At 41.4% G+C, this 21,727-nt stretch overlaps 1 protein-coding gene across 1 annotated transcript in view; it reads left to right on the plus strand.

Annotated features, from left to right (window-relative positions):
- The first annotated feature begins 1,113 nt into the window (after positions 1–1,113).
- hsd17b4 (hydroxysteroid (17-beta) dehydrogenase 4) overlaps positions 1,114–21,727 on the plus strand; it is a 134,171-nt gene continuing 113,557 nt past the window's right edge. The window contains exons 1-7 of the mRNA XM_043711513.1: positions 1,114–1,225; positions 5,737–5,790; positions 12,176–12,283; positions 15,481–15,540; positions 18,658–18,679; positions 20,244–20,290; positions 21,332–21,416. Of these exons, the coding sequence (XP_043567448.1) occupies positions 1,153–1,225; positions 5,737–5,790; positions 12,176–12,283; positions 15,481–15,540; positions 18,658–18,679; positions 20,244–20,290; positions 21,332–21,416 (449 nt within the window). The 5' untranslated portion in view covers positions 1,114–1,152. The remainder of the gene's footprint in view (positions 1,226–5,736; positions 5,791–12,175; positions 12,284–15,480; positions 15,541–18,657; positions 18,680–20,243; positions 20,291–21,331; positions 21,417–21,727) is intronic.

The raw sequence follows: 21,727 nt of genomic DNA on the forward strand, positions 1-21,727 counted from the left end.
TCCTTGCTAAGACACTGATATCAGTAATTGAGTTGGGGGTGGGCTGGGGAGGTGGGGTATGACATGGATACTGGGGAATTACTCATTTCCATGAGTAAATAAATCCTAGTAACAACTGTCAGGCCATCAGAAAACTCTGTTGCAGTTAAAACTAAAATACTGCAGATGCTGAAAATGTGAAAGCAAGGACACAATGTCCAGGAGAGAGCTTGGCACCACCTAATTTGGTCAGCACAGTTTAAAAAAAATCACACAACACCAGGTTATTGTCCAACAGGTTTATTTGGAGGCATTAGCTTTCAGTGCACTGCTCCTTCATCAGGTGGTTGTGGAGAATAAGATTGTAAGATGATCTTATGATGGTCTTAAACTCCATAACTACTTCATGAAAGAGCAGTGTTCCTAAAGCTAGTGCTTCCAAATAAACCTGTTGGACTATAACCTGGTGTTGTGTGATTTTTAACTTGGTACACCCCAGTCTAATACCGGCATCTCCAAATCATGATCAACACATGGTCTTGTCAGGACTTGGATGGCATCTAGTCTGGCGCAGCACCTGATCTGGCGCAGCACCTGATCTGGGCAGCACCTGGTGCAGATCCTGGTCTGGGCGGCACCTGGTTTGGACAGCATCTGGCACAGATCCGGTCTGGGCAGCACCTGGCCTGCACGGCACCCGGTCTGGGCAGCACCTGGTCTGGACAGCACCTGACACAGATCCTGGTCTGGGCGGCACCTGGTTTGGGCAGCATCTGGCACAGATCCTGGTCTGGGCAGCACCTGGCCTGCATGGCACCCGCTCTAGGCAGCACCTGGTCTGGACAGCACCTGGCACAGATCCTGGTCTGGGCAGCACCTGGCGCAGATCCTGGTCTGGGCAGCACCTGGTCTGGGCAGCACCTGGTCTGGGCAGCTCCTGATCTGGACAGCACCTGGCACAGATCCTGGTCTGGGCAGCACCTGGTCTGGGCAGCTCCTGATCTGGACAGCACCTGGCGCAGATCCTGGTCTGGGCAGCACCCGGTCTGGGCAGCACCTGATCTGGACAGCACCTGGCGCAGATCCTGGTCTGGGAGCAGCTGTCGGGACTACATCTCCCAGGTTGCAGTGCGACCTGCGCCTGCGCACCCGTCTCCCTGTGACGGCGTAGACATGGCGGCTGTGGGAGCTGGTCTTCCTCTTCGCTTTGACGGGAAGGTGGCCTTGGTGACAGGAGCTGGAGGAGGTCGGTTCCTGGCGCGGTGTTTTAACCCCTGCACCTCACCCCATCTCTTTTTGCTATCCTTCATTGATGGGTACAGCCTGTTGCTTGTGTCCCCCTGCCCGGGTTGAGCGATCAGGTTAATGCTGCGAGCTCGGGCTTTACCAAAACTTATTCCACTCGAGGCTTTCCTTGTTTTTCTGTTTGTACCTTTCAGAGGACAACGTCCAGAAACATATCTTAATATTCGGAGCTGGTTTACACCTGCCACATTTATTTTAAAATTAAACTCCCAAACGGTGTCGAAGGCCCACTAAGAGTCAGAAATGAAATTTGTACCTTTAAATATTGACTTAGAGTACACCCACCATGTGAATTGCTCAATTCATCAGAAGGTCTGTCCAGATTTCACTCCACGTTTACTAATAGTATAGTCATGTGAGATTCAGTGAGAACAGCGAAGGAGATGTCGATACTGCAACTTTGTAACAGTTTATCAGTTCCAGTACATAGTCTGCTGAATCTTGTGTTAAAGTATCTTTGTGTGAATGTTTTTTTTCGCTTTATTTGTGTGCTGTCCAACTTTGATACACAGCAGGAAAATTAGAACTCTCTCACTAGAGAGAACACTTTCTGTTTATTCTTTTGAAATAAAAAATCAACCTGTCCAGACATGTTATGACACACCTCTGGAGCATGTGGGACTTGAACCTGAGCCTCTTAGTCCAGTGGTAGGGACATTACCAATGTACCACAAGTACCTTTCAATTTACTGTATTGCATTTTTTAATAATCTAAAATACCTTAGATTGAATTAATTTTTTTTTAATGGTCAAGCAAATATCTATCTAAACTATTCAGTTATCATGTAATTTAACCCCCTTAGCCAATGTTATTCTAGTGAAATTAAGATTCACCCTCTTCAGTGCCAAACCAAATCCTTTCCAGGCCTTGGTGATTTCAGTGGTATACGAACCAAAAAAAAGTATTTCCATTGTAGTATAACTGTCAATTTTTATGTATTTCTGCTGCTAGAACTGAAGACTTGCTGTCCAGTAGTCCTTTTAATTAGTTTTTTGTATCTGTTCTCTAGATTTTGATGTGGAGGTGCCAGTATTGGATTGGGGTGGACAAAATTAAAAAGCACATGACACCGGGTTATAGTCCAGCCTGTTTAACTATTACCTGGAGTTGAATGATTTTTAACCCTAGATTTTGGTAATTGCTGTTCGTGGACAGAAATCCTCAATTTTTCATTATCTGATCTACTTATTCAAAATGGGTGATTAGAACTTTACCCATCCTGCCCCCTCCCTCTAGAACGTGGATATGGGTGTAAGGTTGGGTGGCATGGGCAGATTGCACATGGCATGTTCTGATGAAAGGTTCTCACCTGAAATGTTGACTCCCCTGCTCCTCTGATGCTGTTTGAGCTGTTGTACTTTTTCCAGCTCCACACTGTATCGACTCTGACTTTCCAGCATGTGCAGTCCTCACTATTTCCAAGGCGCATGGAATGTTTCCTTCCCATGTCTGTCATGTTATACCAGTAACAGGAGCTATCAGGTAGCTTGCCCTTGGGCCACTTGATGCCCACTTAAAGGGTACCTCCTATTTCTGGTGCTGGTAGTTTACTTAGATGTGTCCATGCCACGTGGTGAGTTTACAGTGATCCTGAGTAATAGACTGAGTTTCTTCCTGCTTGGACAGCATCTTACAGAAGATTCACATGGTACTCTGCACTCCTGGTTGTTTCCCTCCCAGTGTGCCCTTTACAAGGTAGCCCTTAACCACTCCCCTCATGCAAGCTTGCTCGCCTGGACTGGCATAAAGCCTCTGTTCATCTTTTTGTTATCCAAGTCCTGCAATGTTCTTTGTTAATGACTAGTAACTTTGTTAGTTGGTCCTAGCAGTGGTTACCACTCTTACTGGTGCTGCTGGACTGGAGAAAGAGACAGCAGTTCTAACAAATAGGCTGCCTTTCCAGAGGGGAGTAGAAATCTCGTCCTAGGCCAGTTAATGTCTGTAGAATCAGCTCAGGTTGTTTTGGCCTTGCAGCAGTGAACATGTCCTTAACTTTTCAGCCAGGAGCTGAACTTCATGTGCAGTTACAGGTTATGATCCTATGTTGAATTCTATCTGCCCAGTTTGCTCACTCATGTACATCTGTTGTTTCTTCGTGGTCTCATCTGCACTTTTTGCTGAGCCACTAACAAAACTAGATATGTGACTCTTAAACTGAGGTGGTCTTTCAGGGAAGTGGCAGTCTTATGCAGCTTGCCTGTCTGACCTTTTCTTTTTAGGAAAGAGGAGAGCTCCATGTTTCTGAGAGAAGATTTTGCTCAGGGCTCCCTTAAAAATCTGGAACTGCACTTCAATTTTGAAAGTTCTGTTGTAACATAGAGGGAGGCAAATCATGCTTGCTTTGCTAACAGAGTCAGCCTCTATATTCTGAAAGTTAGAGTTTTGGACAGTAAGTATGTAAGGTAAGTGTAATGTTAGGGTGCCAACTAGTGACGCTATTCTAGTACAGCCATAGAGTCCATTGTATCATTTGTATAGTTCTACTGTTGCTTGAGCTGAAATCAACACAGTCAGCATTGACTCTGGGTCCATTTGGTTTTATGGATCAGTTGAGCTGTTGGATAAAATGTTGTTGCCTCCTTTTAATACATTTCCCGCTAACCTGTTCATGAGAACTTTTGAAATGTAAGATTGCTCATCAGACTTGTGCACAGATTTTTTTACCCCTAAATAATTAATTTAAACTGCACGATGGTTATATTTTACGTGCAAAACACAAACTCTTAGCTGATATTAGTGAATCATACAAACACCTGGATTGTATAATAATAGAGGTAAATGACAAGTTATTGTGCTTTGATAATTTTAGTCTGAGACCACATCGGGAGCAATGGACACAGTAGATGACGTGTGGAAGTACAGGTAAATCTCTGTCAGGTGTGCAAGGATCCTTTTGGGGCTTTGGATGGAGTTAAACGGGGATAGGGGTGTGGGCGCAGGTTTTTATCTTCTTGTGGTGGCAGGGGAACATGCCGGAAGTAAAGTCTGGGTTGGTGGAGTGTGTGGACCTAACAAGGGAGTCGTAGAGGGACTGGTCTCTCTGGAACACAGGGATGGGGAGGGAAATATATCCCTGGTTGTAGGTGGTGAAATGGCAGAATCCAGATGTTGGTGGGATGGAATGTGAGGATCGGGGGAGTTCTGTCCTTGTTGCGATGTCTGGATCTTCACCTCCTCCCACCCTGCCTCCTGTAAAAATCCTATCCCTTATTCCTCCACCTCTGCTGCACCTGCTCTCAGGAGGACCAATTTCACCATAGAACATTCCAGATGGCCTCCTCCTTCAAAGACTGCAATTCCCCCCCCATGATACCCTCCAGTCCAACTCCTCCATTTGGTGCACCTCCACCCTTGAACCCCTGATCTTCACTTCCACTCCACCAACTTCTGGATACATTGCATCATCCTCTGCCATTTCCGCCACCTACAAACGGACCCTACCACCAGGGATATATTTCCAATCCCACCTCTATCTGTATTCTGGAGAGACCATTCCCTCCGCAACTCCCTTGTCAGGTCCACGTCCCCCACAACCCACCCTCCAGACCCAGCACCTTCCCCTGCCACCACAAGAAGTGTAAAACCTGCTCCCACACCTTACATCTGTGCAAGGTCCCAAAGTATCCTTCCACATCCAACAGAGATTTACCTATACTTCCACACATGTCATCTATTGTGTTTGTTGTATCAATGTGATCTCCCCTACATTGGGGAGACAGGAAGCAAACTTGTGGAACATTTCAGAGAACGTCCCTGGGACACATGCACTAAACAATCCCACCACCCCGTGGCTGAACACTTTAACGCCCCCTCCCACTCCGCCAAGGATGTGCAAGTCCTGGGCCGCCTTCATCGCCAACCCTAACCACCTGACGTCTGGAGGAAGAACGCCTCAATTTACGCCTTGGGGCCCTCCAGCCACACAGGATCAATGTGCATTTCACCAGTTTCCTCATTCCCCCTCCCCCCACCTTATCCCAGATCCAACCTTCCAACTTGGCACTGCCCTTTTGAACTGTCCCACCTGTCCATCTTCCTTCCCTTCTGTCTGCTCACCCTCCCCTCCGACCTATCACCTTCACTCCCACCTTCATCTACCTATCACCTTCCCAGCTACCTTTCCCCAGCCCCACCCCCTTCCATTTATCTCTCAGCCACCTTGGGCCACAAGCCTCATACTTGATGAAGGGCTTAGGCTTGAAACATCGATTCCCCTGCTCCTTGGATGCTGCCTGACTGGCTGTGCTTTTTCAGCACCACACCCTTCAACCTTACATATTATCAACATGCGACAATTTAGCCAAAATTTAGAAAAATAAAATTGGCCTGATACGTTGCTGTTTACATTGCATTATACTTATGTACTTTTTGATACATCTGTGTAAAAGTTTAATATTTAAACTGTAAACTTATGCACTTTGCATCTAGATTTACCAAAGTCTTTTTTACAGGTTTGGGAAGAACATATGCACTGTTATTTGCAGAAAGAGGAGCTTCTGTGGTTGGTAAGTGTTGTTTGAATTTAAACCTCTATTAAATCACCATGCATATTTTCTTAAAGCGTCATTTTCATAGTTTTCCTCTAATATTCATCCCCCGTCTGTTGAAACTATGACATGTTATACGGGCTCTCTTGAACTGTTATTTTACCCAAGCGATCACCTTTATGTGTAAACCTTGACAGTGAGTGACAGTTAACTAGGGAAAGAGGCTCTATAAGTACTCCTGTCTTCAATAATGGGAGAGTTCAGTACATCAGAGAGGATGATCCATCTTGAGCCTCTTCTGGAGGACCCAGCATCATAGATATCTATCTGTGGTCAATTTGGTTCACTCGATGTCAGAGTGAACTCAATCAAGAAACAGTTGGAGGCTTTGTATACTACAGAGGCCATGGTCTTTGACAACATTCCAGTGTTGGTGCTGAAGACGTGTCCTCGAGAACTTGGTGCATCCTTATCTAAGCTGTTCCAGCACATCTACAACACTGGAATCAATCCAAACATGTGAAAAGATGCCTAGTACGTCCTGTACCCAAAATGCAGGATAAATCTAACTCCCGCCAATTACTGTGTTAGATTCTTTTACCCTTGAGGTTCTTACACACTTGACGCAACTGCAACACACCAACTTCTGTGAACAAGCAACCAAATTTATTAAACACAGTACAGTATAGGCGTTCTGGAGGAACCTTTAACACACACCTCGCAGGGCTTACGGGATCATGGCAATAAGCTCTCTCTGAACAAAGGAAACAGTTAAAGTTTAATAAAGCTTGTACAAGCTAGGTGACCCCCCCTTCACAGATATGCAAAGTCGGGTCAAAGTGAGGCTCCGAACAAAAAAAGCACATTCCCTTAACACAGGACAGTTGCAATGCTTACAGATACTCTGGCCACTGCCCCACACTCATATGCCACGCAAGACAACTCCCTTTCACTCACAGTCACGTTACCCCAGGTACAATGGCAGGATGGGATCATCATCGGAGATAAAGCAAATGCTAATGTCCTAATCCTGAGGAACTGTTGTACAGAACATTTCCTGCCTCAGTGCTTTCCAAAACTAAAACAAGTGCGACATATCTCTGGCCAGAAAGCTTTTCTGAATGGATGAGATTGAATTGATAGTTTAACTTGACAATAGCAGGGGAGTGATGTCTAAATGAAGTGTAAGTTACAATGGATAGTCATTCACATTCTTTCATGGCTTTTGTCCCCACCCAAAGACAGTGCAGTTTAACCCTTCAATATTTCATTAATGTCCAGAGAGAGAGAGAGAGAGTCCCATTTGAACTTTTAACGTTACAACTGCCCCATCAGTCATCATGATTGCTAAATTGGTGGAAGTGACCATCAACAACATTGTCAGCAACATTTGCACAGCAATAATCTGCTCACTGACACCCTGTTTCTTAGATTAGATTAGATTACTTACAGTGTGAAAACAGGCCCTTCAGCCCAACAAGTCCACACCGACCCGCCGAAGCGTATACCACCCAGACCCAAAATCCTACGTTTACCCCGTCACCTAACACTACGGGCAATTTAGCATGGCCAATTCACCTAACCTGCACATTTTTGGATTGTGGGAGGAAACCGGAGCACCCGGAGGAAACCCACGCAGACACGGGGAGAATGTGCAAACTCCACACAGAGAGTCGCCTGAGGCGGGAGGTGAACCCAGGTCTCTAGCGCTGTGAGGCAGCAGTGCTAACCACTGTGCCACCGTGCTGCCCACAAAACTAAAACACCAAGATAACTCACCATGTGACCTCATTACACTCTTGGTTCAGACATGGACAAGAGAGCTGAATTTCAGAGGGGACCGTGATGTGGAGGAGCTGATGTTGGACTGGGGTGGACAAAGTTAAAATCACACAACACCAAGTTATAGTCCAACAAGTTTATTTAGAAGCACTAGCTTTGGAGCGCCGCTCCTCCTTCTGGTGGTGCTGCTGGAAAAGCACAGCAGCTCAGGCAGCATCTGAGGAGCAGGAGAATTGACGTTTTGGGCATAGGTCCTTCATCAGAAACATTCCTGATGAGGGACTTATGCCCGAAATGTCGATTCTCCTGCGTTTTGTATGCTGCCTGACCTGTGCTTTTCCAGCACCCCACTTTTCAACTCTGATCTCCAGCATCTGCAATCCTTGCTTTCTCCATGGCGCAGAGAATATCCTGCTTTGACTAACAAGTGGCAAGTAACATTCATGGCGTACAATAGACAATCACCATTGTTGCGAAGTTGGGTAGAGTAATTGTAGATTGGGAGGCAGGAAGTTAGAATTTGGTGTTTGTAAAATTGGGAAAGCATTGTGGAGTCCCTTTAAAAGATCATGTGCTTTTTCTGTGCTTAGAGGTTTAAAATGGATGTCTGTGAGCAGCAGCTTGAAAGTTTGCATATGCACAGACTACACCTAAATTGCAATGTTTGTATTGAAATGCTGTACAGTTAGCAGGTCAAGCAGCAGTTTTTACCAAGACAGTAGTTGTTTGAATTTCGCTGATCCATTTGAACCAGATACTTAGTTACCAAAAACCTGTTAAATTTACATCTGATGGTTTTGGCAACATAGGGCCAATGCTATTGTAAGAAATATTGATGTGTCATCTTGGGTATAAAAGAAGGGGACAGTTGGACAAAGACCCTAGAGCATGCTGCCATCCCCCAGAGCTAACGGCCCTCCGCTCTTTAGAGAGAATTGCTGGCTCTCACAGCTTCATCTGTGTTTTGGAGAAAGCACCATCTAAAATACCAATGACAGATAGTAGTCCAACAGGTTTATTTGGAAGCACTAGATTTCGAAACACTGCTTCTTCATCAGGTGGTTGTGGAGCAGAATCATACTACACGGAATTTATAACAACAGGATTGCAGTGTCATGGAATGTAATATTAAACAAATTTAGCTTGAGTCAGTCATCTTTTTGAACGATCATGTTAGTTCCTTCATATGTAAATCCCAGAGTTTTTTAAAAGTTTTATTCTCAAGATAGCTTTTAACAATAAGTGCCATCTCAGCTCAGATAATGCATTGAAGATTGTAGTTAGGAGTGTTTTATTCAGTTTGTTAATAGTTTAGATAATTTGTTCACTGTTAGGATTAGATAAGTAAATTATTATTTGTTGATTTTTTTTTAAAGTGAGTATCAGGGATTTATTTTATTTAACCACTGGAAATAGCTGAAAAGCAGGTTACACCACTTCTCACATTCCTTTTACAGATTATACAGGTGAGGTGCTCCTCTTTGGGTGTTTTAATTTTAGTTCTCAGAGGGAGACAACCTCCGCTTCATCACACCATCTCCAGCAAAAAAAAAAGTCTAGCCATCACCCCTTGACCTTTAATCGTATTACCATTGCTCAAGTCCCCACTATCAACACCCATGGGGTTAACATTATCCAGCGGAACTGGACTCGCCATAGCAGTACACCTGCTGCTGAGGTGTATCAAAACATATCTGAACAGATTGATTAATGATATCTGCAAATACTGTGTCTATAAGAACAGGTCAAAGGCTACCAATCTTGCAGAACATATCTCACCTCTAGACTCCCAAAGTCATAGAGATCTACAGTACAGCAAAAGATCCTTTGGCTCATGACATCCGTACCAGTCAAAAACAACTACTTAACTATTCTAATGCCATTTTCCAACTCAGTGCCTTGTATGCTTGGCATTGCAAGTGCACATTTAAGTTATGAAGGTTTCTGCCTCTACCATCCTTAAAAGTGGTGAGTTCTAGATTCTCACCCCCCCTCTGGGTGAAAACAATTTTCCTCTCAATAGACAGTCTGCCCTGATCTTAAATCTATGTTTCTTCCTGTCAACCCTATATATGCCCCTCATAACTTTTTACTTGTTATTCATGTCCCCTCTCAATCTGCTGTAAGAAAAGCAATCCATTTTGTCCAATATTTCTTTGCAACTTGAAACTTCCCAGTCCAAGCAGCATCCTTGTCAACATCCTCTTCACCCTCTCCACTTCTGTCACCTCCCTTTTATAATTTTGATTCCAGAACTGCACTTCTCTATGACTCTAGCTATAGCCTCACCAAACTTTTATACAGTTTCAGCGTCACGTCCCTGCTCTTAAATTCTATACCTCGACCAATAAATACGAGTATACCATATGATGCCTTAATCACTTTATCCACTTGACCTGATACATTAAGAGACCAGTTGCATGCACAGCAAGGTCCTTCTGATCCTCGGTGTTTCCCAGGGTTATATCACTCATCATGTATTCCTTTGCCTTGTTTGTTCTGCCCAAGTGCATCAGCTTGCATTTATCCAGATTGAATTCAATTTTGCTACTGAGCAGCCCGTCTAATTAATCCATCCAAATCCTCTTATAGTCTAAGGCTGACCTCTTCATTGTTTACCTCCTCACCAATTTTTGTATAATCTGCGAACGTACTGATCAACCCTTCGACATTCCACTATCTGGAAGGCACAAGTCAATAGGGTGACGGAATACTCCCTGGTGACATTCAAGAGGCTTAACGCCATCCAGGATAAAGCGGTCCACTTGCTTGGCGCCACATCTGCAAACATTTACTGCCTCCACCTTTGTCACTCAGTAGCAGCAACGTGTACTACCAACAAGATGCTTTGCATAAGTTTATGAAGGTTCCTTAGATAGTAACTTCCAAAGTTGCTGCTTATGTTGTTTGGAATGCAAGTAGTCCACTGTTGTAGCTGCCTGTGGTCGTCACTCCTACAGATACTAACATAGGCAGATGGATCTTCAGCAGGCAAGTTGGTGAGGATAAGAGCAAGTAGGAGTTTCCCTCTAATTGGTTCCTTCACCTGTTAACAGACTCAGTCTAGCAGCTATGACCTTTAGGACTCCGCCAGCACTGGTGCTGCTAAGCCATTTTTACCGATGGACTATGAAGTCCCCTTCCTCTACAGTATAGTCCTTGCCATGCACAATCTTTCCTCTGAGTCGTGTTCAACATGGAGGCTAACTGATTCATCAGCAAGCATGAAATTTCCTTTCCCTTGTTCAATCTGATGTCATGAGGTCTCATGGGGTTATTGGTCAGTTTTGCAAACTTGAGTGCAACTCCCTCCTGACTGTGCTAACCCCTCTGAATGGTCTGTAATGTCAGTGGAACAGGGCATTACAATACGGATTTAATGGTGCTGACTAGGATATTTTCTGCAAGAGCATGTTCAGAGGAGGTTCATAAGAATGGTCCTAGGAATGAAAAGCTTAACATATGGGGAACATTTGAGGACTCTGGGTTTATACTTGAAAGATGAGGGGAAATCTAATTGAAACATAGAGAATGCTGAATGGCCTGGACAGAACAGATGTTGGGAAGATGTTTCCATTGGGAGGAGAGACGAGGACCCAAGGGTATAGCTTTGGAGTAAAGGGAAGACCTTTTAGAACAGAGATCAGGAGAAACTTCTTCATCCAGAGAGTGGTGAATCTGTGGAACTCATTGCTACAGAAAGCTGTGGAGGTGAGGTTATTGAGTATATTTAAAACCGAGATAGATTCTTAAGTATCAAAGGGATAAAGGGTTACTGGGAGAAAGTAGAAGAATGGGGATGAGAAACTTATCAACCATGATTGAATGGTGGAGCAGACTCGATGGGCTGAATGACCTAATTTCTGCTCCTATGTCTTATAGACTAAGATATGACTCTGAGTATGATAATGTCAGGCTGTTGCTTGATTTGTGTATGGAATAGCTCCCAATTTTAGCGCTAGCCCCCATATCATGGTAAGGAGGACTTTGCTGCTTGATATAGCATGTGTTTCTCTTTATTGTTTACAATGCCTAGATTAGTAAGAGGTGGTCCATCTGGTCTCCTTTCATTTTGAGACTTTTTAACAATTTTAGTAAAGGTCACTTTAGTGGACAGTTGAGAGTCAATCACATTGTTGTGGCTGTGATGTTATATGTAAGCCTGACAAGGTAAGGATTGCAGTTTTCTTCCCTGCAGGACATTACAAAACCGGGTGGTAATTTTTCATGACAATTAATGATGGTTTCATAGTCATCATGAGACTCTTAATTCCAATTGTATTGAATTCAAATTCCACTATTTTGTGGGGTAGGATTTGAACCCAGGTCCCCAGAGTATTACCTGACCTTCTGGATTGCTAGTCCAATAACAAATGCATAACGCCATCACCTGCCTATTATTTGGTTAGGCTATTTGTTTGGTTGAGGGTATCATGGGATAGGGAGAAAAGGTGGGTAAATGGCATTGAACTGGATATCAGCCAAGACCACATTGAACTGTGGAGTAGGGTAAAAATGTTGTATTCGTTACTTCTGTTTCTTAGCACGATGCCAGAATTTCATGTGTTCCAGAAATAAAATATTGTGTGCCTATAACATCCGATTTATTTTCTTTTCACAGTAAATGACCTTGGAGGTAACATCAAAGGAGAAGGCAAAAGCTCCTCTGCTGCTGACAGAGTGGTGGAAGAGATAAGGGCAAAAGGCGGCAAAGCTGTGTCTAACTATGGTACTTTTTGTTCAATTTAATTTCCCCTCCTTTCAGTTTATAAATGCATCATACAGGTCATTCTGAGATAACACTTGCTTAGGCAGCACAACTTGGCTATAACGTCGCTGAAGAATTAGGGAACAGTATTTTGGAGAGCACCTACCTGTGTTGGCAATAGCAGATTCCAGCGGAGATCGGTTAGTGTGCTTTGCATGACATCAGTGCCAGTCTTCGTGCCATTATGAACATGTTCTGAAGTTTATATGCCATTCTGCGCATGTGCAATTTCAGCGCTGAAGTCTCTGTGCCGTTCTGCGCATGCATGATGTGAGCTCCAGTCTTCATGCCATTCTGTGCAGCTTTCTGTGAGAGGTAGTGTACAGTGAGCAGCTTTTTTACATGTACAGTGTTAAATTTACTTTTTGCATTGTTAATAAATATGATTTCAGCCTTCATTTAGGCTGCGCTATACTTTGTGTTAGACTTTTAGCTAATTTTTGAGTGATTACGAGTGATTTTGTTTGCTAGTTTGCCCCTAACCCCATTTTTCTCTCAGACCCCATTATTTCTATTAAGCAATTTTCTATTAAGCGAGGTTTTTCTGGAACGCAACTGTAGCATTATAGGAGAACTGCCTGTATTACTGTTGTGTTCCCAGGCTTGGCTCTTTCCCTTTTTGATCATATTTTTAAACCCTCATGACTTCCTAGTTTAAAAGTCAAATGTTGCTTTCAGTTTAATTGCGCATTTTTCCCCTCAAAGAAGTGTTTTATCATCAACAATAAATTAAAAATTTTGTAAATATTCTGCAGTAATCACAGCATTTGTGAAACTAGACTTGAAGCCGCAACAGGAGATAATTTGTTTTTGCAACAATAGATTCGAGCCTGCAATATTGCAGCTGTGATTTTATTGTCATTGAGTTCTATATCTTTGGTACTTTAAAAAAAATTATTTTCTTTTTTGTTTGTAGCTTGTGAAAGGGAAAGCATGTTTATTCATTTTATTGGAATTTTTTAAGAAAGGTATTGCATCATCAAAACTTTCCAGCCAACCCTTAATGACACACAAATCAAAATAAACTAAAACTATACCATTCTTTTTTAACGTGCACAATATTGAAATCCAATTCAAACCTAAAGATACACATTGGCTACCCCATTTTAGAACACAAAGTTTCCAAATACAGATAATTCTTCTATAATATAATAGTTGTGTTCTTGTGCAACCCTGCACAGTAGAAAAATCGTATTTTAGAAACCGTGCTTAAAGTGTTAGTGGTGTAATCATGTTATAGTCAACACACATTTTAAAGGTTTGCACTTTAGAAACAGCATTCCAAGTTTGTCACTCACGTTACAGCGAATTCATGTTAACAAAATGCAAGTTATAGCAGAATGGCCTGGAGTAATAATATCATCATGAATCTTCACCACAGTATGAGGGACTGTATTATAGGATTAGAAACAAAGGGGTGAAGCATACATTTAATGGAGGGATATTGAAGAGTAGTGAATCTAGAAGTTCAAAAACCATTTCCAAATCTTGAGAGTTGAGGCAAATAAAATCAGTAACATTTTCAGCTTTTGAATAGTGGCACAAAATGTAAGAGCAAGCAAATATTGATTAATTCTTGCAAAGCATTGAGGATACTAATTTCCGCATTGTTTATAGCATTGGATAGCCTGTTATAGCAAGGGAATGAAAGACACAGACGATGCACAACATAATTGATGCCATTTTAAAAATTACTTTAAGGAATGTGGTGATTACTAGCAAGGCCAGCATTGTTTCCCATCTCCACTTGCCCCGAACTGATTTCTGGCTGTTTCAGAGGGTTGTTAAGAGTCAGCTGTGTTACCATGGATCTGAAGTCACATGTAGGCCAGATCAGGTAAGGATGGCAGGTTTGCTTCTCTAAAGGAGATTAGTGAATCGGATGGACTTTTAAAAACAATCACTGATAATTTAATGGTCACCATTACTGAGATTCACTTTTAGTTCTAGGTTCTTTACTTACTGAATTTAAATTTCATAAGCTGCAGTGGTGAGATTTGAACTCCGTGCCCACAACAATAGTCTGGTTTTCTGGATTACTAGTCCATTGATATGACTAACATGCCACCATCTCTCTTTCCTTCCCTCCTCTCCTTCTGTCCAACCCAACCCTCCCCTCAAGACCTTTGTGATTCTGGCACTATCTCCATTGGAGCAGAGAAAACTGATTCAAGAGGTTTTAGAAAATTATGAATCTTGTTAGAAACAAAAGTGGTTTCCTTTGATAGGGCTATAAGTAAAACACTTGACTCAATTTCCCCCTTTTGTTAAGAATGAGAGATGTTTGAAAACATTTCTTGAGTCCATAATTTGGAATGTTGGATACTCTGTCTAACTCCTCTGTTAAAAATTCCACAACACCAGATTATAGTCCAAATAAACCTGTTGGACTATAACCTGATGTTATGTGATTTTAGCTTTGTCCACCCCAGTCCATCACCGGCACCTGCACATCATAACTCCTTTGTGCCAGCGAAAGTTGCATCTTCTAAGAAAAAGTGAATAAATATTTGAAGCAGTGACTGGAGCACTAATATTGATCAGAAGTGGATTGAAATATTTTTGAGTTGCTTTACCAAAGAACTGGTACAACCAGATGTGCTAATTGGTCAAGGCTCTAATGTCGTAAATTACTGTGGTAATGGCTAAACCTTCCCTGTAACTTACATTGAGCCTCATTCACCACTAGATGCCGGTATAAGACTATAGCACTTCAGTTCCTTTTTCGGTGACTGAAAGTGCACCAAATGAAACCTACAAAAAGTCTTTGGAATTGATTTTTTAAAAATTATTTTTTGCTCATTGAATTTATTTCTACTAGCTTGATCAAATGTTTCAGTTTTCATTTAAAATTTATGAACCATGATAAACTATCCAAATAAGGATTTGGAAACAAGAATTCATTTAATTTGTTAGGCAGCTGACATATTGGCTGAAGACGATACTCTATATAAATTGGCATGTATTCAATGTTGCTTTAGCAGAACTTTGATAGCATTTTTAATCAATGATTGATCAGTTGGGGTTATTTGAATATTTGCATAATTTCAAAGCACTAGTAAGAACTCTCAAAGAATTCCTAATGAATCTTGAAGTTTGTATGTCTCACATTGAGTTGTTTTTCATACTAAAGATTGTGATTTTGCCATGCTTTGCAGATTCTGTGGAAGAAGGTGAAAAGATTGTTCAGACTGCTTTGGATACATACGGAAGAATAGGTAAGTGGTTTGACAAATTCATAATAAACAACCTGATAAGGCGAATGAACTTTGTGTCAAGTTTGACATCAGCCTCTTTGAAGGGAGGTTAACTAGTGCTGTAGGAGATTATTTAAACTGATGATTTGGTAGGAAAATGTATGCTAGAGTGAAGCATTGCAGAGAAATAAAAGGTTCGTGGGTATGGGAAAATTAAATACAGTAGTTCACAGTTGGGAAAAATCAAATGGGAGAAAGATGAAGCAGGACATTTGAGTGCAAGTGCATAAATGTCAGAGCTTGATAAATAAAGTTATTGAGGAACTGGTAGCTGCTTGGGTTTATGATATAGTGCCAATAATTGAAACTTACTGGAATAAGAGGAGGAATAAGCATTTAATGTGCATTAATATAATGCTTATATAAAACGGAAGAAATATGAGACATATTAAACGTGTTCTGCCATTCAGAGCAATTGTGACTGATCTTCTGCTTTAACTTCATTCATTACTGTCTCTGCCCCCTTCAATATCTTTTGATTCCCGCAGTATCTAAAAATCTATGAATCATTTATGAAGTGAATAAGTTGCTCTTCATCCCAGTCCTAAATGGCCAACTCTTTTAGTCTGAAGCATCGACCACTAGCTCTAGATTCCTCAGCCAGAGGAAATGTTCTTGATATCCACCTTGTCCATTCTATTAAATAATTCTTTTATTTCAATGAGATCATCTTTCACTCTTCAAACAGTGGGAAATACAGACCTAGAGCAGAATCTTCCCAGACCCTGAAAGATGTGGCTATAACAAAAACTTTCAGCAGATGGAATGAGATATTAAGCAAGGCCTTTCTCAATATTGAGACCAAAATGTTGCATTTTCGAACCAAGTCCTGGAGGTTGAGATGAGATCCTTGCTGTATAGTGGCATGAGGCCTATTAATGCAGATTATTGCTTTTTGTCACCATCATTATGACTTAGTTTTACCTTGTAAATGTGCATTCTCCTACTTAACAGATTTTAAAAAAAGATGCTGAGAATTCCCAAAATAAAAGCTAGATTGCTTGCCTGGCGATTTCAGCTTGATGCTTTTTCTTCAGGATCTTTATTTTGGACATCAATTTTCAACATCTGGAGGCATGCTCAATGGTCAGTGACCACATACGCGCTTTGTCCACAAACGTTGGCATTTAACAACAGCCTTACTGCATCATTAACATCTCTGAACCACTTACAGTATGCTTCTGTACTTTAATGGTGCACTTTGGTCCACACTGGCACTTTGGACTAAACAAAGCTATATATCAGTGCCCCTAACTTGATCTGTTAAACCTCATTCGCTTTGTTTACCTAGATGCTTATAACATTCCTGCCTTGCCTTTTTGTGCTTTGGCTCCTTAGCCTGACCTTGAAGGCTCTCACTATTTATGCCTCGCCATGCTGTTAAGCACATACCCAAAACCAAGCAGCTTGCCATGGTTGTTAGCAGTCATCAGTCAAGGGCATGATCATATTTCTGTACAATACGTTGCTATGAAACTGTTATACCTGCATCATGTGCCAGCATGATACTTGCTAAAGACACTGGACATGCTTCAAGCAAATGGCCATATTTCAAAGTCGAGCCTAAGCCTCAAGGGTTACTCTCTTCAGGGTCCTGACACAGGAGGTCAAGGAGAATAATCCACAGCTCTGCAGTGGGGAATGGGCTGTGATCAGCCCTGTGATTCTAATGAAATCAGTATAGGCAACTGAAGGAACACAATGGAAGAGCTGCACAGATATATCTGGGATCTGGTCACTCATCGTTTGGCGTTGTCTGGCTAAGTCACTCAAGGGGATGAGTCCTGGTTAATCCTGGGGGGTTCACTAAAAGTCAAAAAATGTTATCAGGATTCATTTTTGCAGGAGAGAAGGTGGAGAACTCAAATGTAGGGCTTAGAACTAGAATGCTGGGATGTAGAGTGACTGAAAATCGTGAAGGAAGGGCAAAACTAATCAATTTGGAGGTGAATTTGGATGAGAAAACACACTGGGCCTCATGGAGAAAAGCCCTCCATGAAACTTGATGGAACTAATTCTTGGCTGATCCCTGGTGAGATTCAGTTCTGAATACCTATACAAGGTATTCGCCAAAAACGGATACCCGCGCAACTTCATCAGCAGATGCCTAAGAGAAAGACCACGGAACAAGGACATACCACAACCAAAAGGACTAGCCACACTACTATACATCAGGAGCATCTCGGAACTGACTGCCAGACTACTGCGACCCCTAGGACTCATAACGGTACACAAACCAACATGGGACAACACTACTATCATAGGGCAAGCCAGACAGAGAACAGCCAGGGAATTCCTAGAGGCATGGCATTCATCCACAAACTCCATCAACAAACACATCGACCTGGACCCAATATACCAACCACTACAGCAGACAGCTGAAACTGACAACCGGAAGCGGCAGGGACAGACCACTATAAACACCGGAGGAAACATCAAAGAAGCGCTTCGCAGGAGGCTCCCAAGCACTGATGATGTCGCCTAGCCAGGGGATGAAACGTTTGCAACAAAAACTTCCAGCTCGGCGAACAGAACCACAACAACGAGCACCCGAGCTACAAATCTTCGCACAAACTTTGAATTCAGTTCTGAGTCTAATCCATTTTCCCTCAAAGGTCAATCTGTTAATGCCATGCAGCAGTCTAGTGTATTTTTGTTGCACTCTTAAAACTTGGGCAAGGAAGTCAAACTGTATGCAGTACTTGAAGAGTGATTTTACAAAGATCTTGAATTTTGCAGTAACACTTCTTACTATCATACTTCAACTGTTTGCAGTAAAGGCTAGAATGCAATTTATTTTCCTAAATGTTAGGAACAGTGAATCTCGAAACCTGTGAATTTTGAGATTTCTGTACAGGGATGTACAGATAAACATTAAAAATAGCATTTCCCAGTCTTTCTCTTTTTAGAAGAGATGGATCTAAAGCTGAGTGCTTATTTTAAAAGCTAGTATTTGATTATAAAAATCCAAAAATATTAATATAAAATTCAGTTATTGATAAGTGACTTTTCACAAATAGGTTGCTACACTATTACAGTCTACTGTTTTAAACCGGACTCTGATTTTATTTCTTTCAGATATTGTTGTTAACAATGCTGGGTGAGTATAATATTTATTCAATTTCTTTTAAAATATATTCAACATACTGTAATCCTTCAATAGGCCACAGGTTAACTGGATGAAAAAATGAAAAGAAATGTTAGAACAATAAGACATGATTGTTTGAAAACCAGATTTTAGCACAGACTGAAACAAATGAATGTATTTTGAATAAGACTGGAGATGCCTAAGCAGACATTTACATGTCTGCACTTTCAGTGTTTGTTGGATTCAATTTTTGTGGAGTAGCGTATGAAACTCCAAACATCGACTTCCGCTGAAGATATGGAGTGCACTGCTAGGTGCACAATGGCTCATTACAAGATCTTGAATGTCCCATTGATGGATTTCGTGGAAAAGCAATATCCTGTATGTGCTGCTTCTCTCCTTCCATTTTGAAGTCGATGCTGTCTCCTGAATGACCTTATGTCCTCCTCCCATTCATACTGCAGAGCAAGGAATATTCCCAGCAAAATATTGAAGGCTTTTGTCCTGGTGTCTCCTATAGAGTAGCACAGCACTTGCTCTTTTTAGATGAAGTCTCAGAACTTTGTAGAATGAATGTTCTTGCCGTTCTTCCAAGACTTCGAGCAGTGTATCAATATGTTTTGAAATTCCCCTTTGAATTTCCCAACAGTAAGTGAACATTAGAAGATCAGATACCTTTAAGTGTTACCTGAAATTTTCTGCAAATGAAGGCTCGATAGGACAAGAATGAATCACCCAAAATGCTGTGCAGCCTGCTTTGTGAGCACTGGCAGGCATTTTACATAGGAACTTTATTACCTGATTATCTTCTGTGTGGCTGTTCCAAATGCAAGCTTCAACACTTTTACCAAGATTACCTCTTAGGATTCTTAAGGGACTTGACTGGGTAAATGCTGAGAGGGCATTTCCTCTCATGGGAGTGTCTAGGACCAGAGGACATAGTCTCAGAATAAGGAATCACCAATTTAAGACTGAGATGAGGAGGAATTTCTTCTGAGTGAGTCTTTAACATTTCTCGCCTCAGAGCTGTGAAGGCAGAGTCTTTGTGTATATTGAACACTGAAATAGATAGATTCTTGATTTAGGGGAATTGATGAAAGTGGGCGTGAGGAATATTGGATCAGCCAGGAACCTTTCGAATGGCAGAATTGACTTGAGGCCCTGAGCAGCCACTCATATTCCTGATTCTTATGTTCTTAGGCTAAATGTAGGTTGTTCTTAGTCATCTTGGAGACTCTTTGATTCCCAAACTATCAGAGGGGTGGGGCCAGGCTGTGTACTGATACCTCCAAGTTTGGTTTTCTTTATCTACAGTATTTTAGGAAATGTTATAAACGTCATTATTTCTGTAAGTAGTTGCTGACCACTTCTTAGAAATAGATTAAAACAAAGAACTGCAGATGCTGTAAATCTAAAACAGTAAGTGTAGGGGACATTCAGCCAGTCTAACAGCATCTGTAGAAAGAAAAGCAGGGTTAATGTTTCAAGTCCAGAATGGTGTCACAGGACTGTAAAGTCTTTATTGCCATATTGATGCATATCGCTGTTTTAAGTGCAATTTTCTTCATCTTTTCAGGATTTTAAGAGATCGTTCCTTTGCAAGAACAAGTGACTTGGATTGGGGTAAGCTGAGAGCTGCATTTTGAGTTAAATGTGTGCAATGTATCAGCATAATGACTTCAGTTAATCAAATGGAATTTGTTACATAGCTGTGCATGACTGTGTAGATCATTTGGTGTTATTGTGGGATCTTCATATTAATCATATACTTATTAGTAGACATTAATGTAGTTCCTACTTTATGAAATATTTGTGAGAGCAAAATTATAATTGTAATTCGTTGGATATATGTGACAAATGTATTATCATACTAATGGAAGACTGGTTGGCTGTGTAGAATTCATAGAATCACTGAGACCCTACAGTGCAGAAAGAGACCATTTGGCCCATCGAGCTCTGTGACCCTCCGAAGAGCATCCAGCCCAGATCGAGACCCCTACCTTCTCCCCATAGTGCTAACCACTGAGCTACTGTGCTGCCCCTATTTAAAGTTAAAATTAATTTATTTAGTGGTAAGCACTATTATGTATTGGATCAAAACGTTTGAGTTTAATTTTTAATCTTATTTGAGGTAAACTCTTAAAAAGGTGCAAATAAACATCACCCACATAGGAAGGTCTTACAGCCCTTCCCAGGCACCTCTTCGTGGCTTCACCTTATCTCATGCATAGATTGAATGCTCACATCTAGTACTCTATTTTAAAGTTAATTCCAGAGCTAATCACTGTCTGCAAGAAGAACTTCATGTTATTAATCATTAAAGCCATTTTTAATGCAGTAAAAGCAATTTGAATCAATGTTCCCTTGACCGTTGTCCACTATTCAATACAAAGTAATATTCTGCTTTTGCCTTTGCTATTACTTTAATTATATTATACACCATTGTACTTTAATAATTAGGCTGCCTTCTTTTAGGCTGAAAAGACCTAAAATTTTAGTCTTCACACTTGATGTGGGGACATCAAACTTGTAATTCTCCTCTGATCAGAGCCTTCTATAAATTGATTATTACCTTCTTTGATTTCAGCTCTTTTGCCTATGTATGTTATTTATTGCATGTTTGTTATTGGGTAGTAATTTTTAAAAAAGTTTTCTTTTTTAAAGATTTAATTCATAGAGTTCATTTGAGGGGCTCATTCAAGGTCACAAGAGCTGCATGGAATCACATGAAGAATCAAAAGTATGGCAGGTAAAAAGATCAAAGCTTGCTCTTTCATAGACATTTAGGCACTCATATATTGAGCCACACAAGAGAAAATGCTGGAAAATCTCAGCAGGTGTGGCAGCATCTGTAAGGAGAGAAAAGAGCTGATGTTTCGAGTCTAACTGACCCTTTGTCAAAGCTCTGGTTAGACTCGAAATGCCAGCTCTTTTCTCTCCTTACAGAGGCTGCCAGACCTGCTGAGATTTTCCAGTATTTTCTCTTTTGGTTTCAGAGATTCCAGCATCCGCAGTAATTTGCTTTTATTTATTGAGCTACACACTTCATTTTCCACTAAA

The sequence above is a fragment of the Chiloscyllium plagiosum genome, chromosome 2, assembly GCF_004010195.1.
Source record: "Chiloscyllium plagiosum isolate BGI_BamShark_2017 chromosome 2, ASM401019v2, whole genome shotgun sequence".
NCBI classification, from domain to species: domain Eukaryota; kingdom Metazoa; phylum Chordata; class Chondrichthyes; order Orectolobiformes; family Hemiscylliidae; genus Chiloscyllium; species Chiloscyllium plagiosum.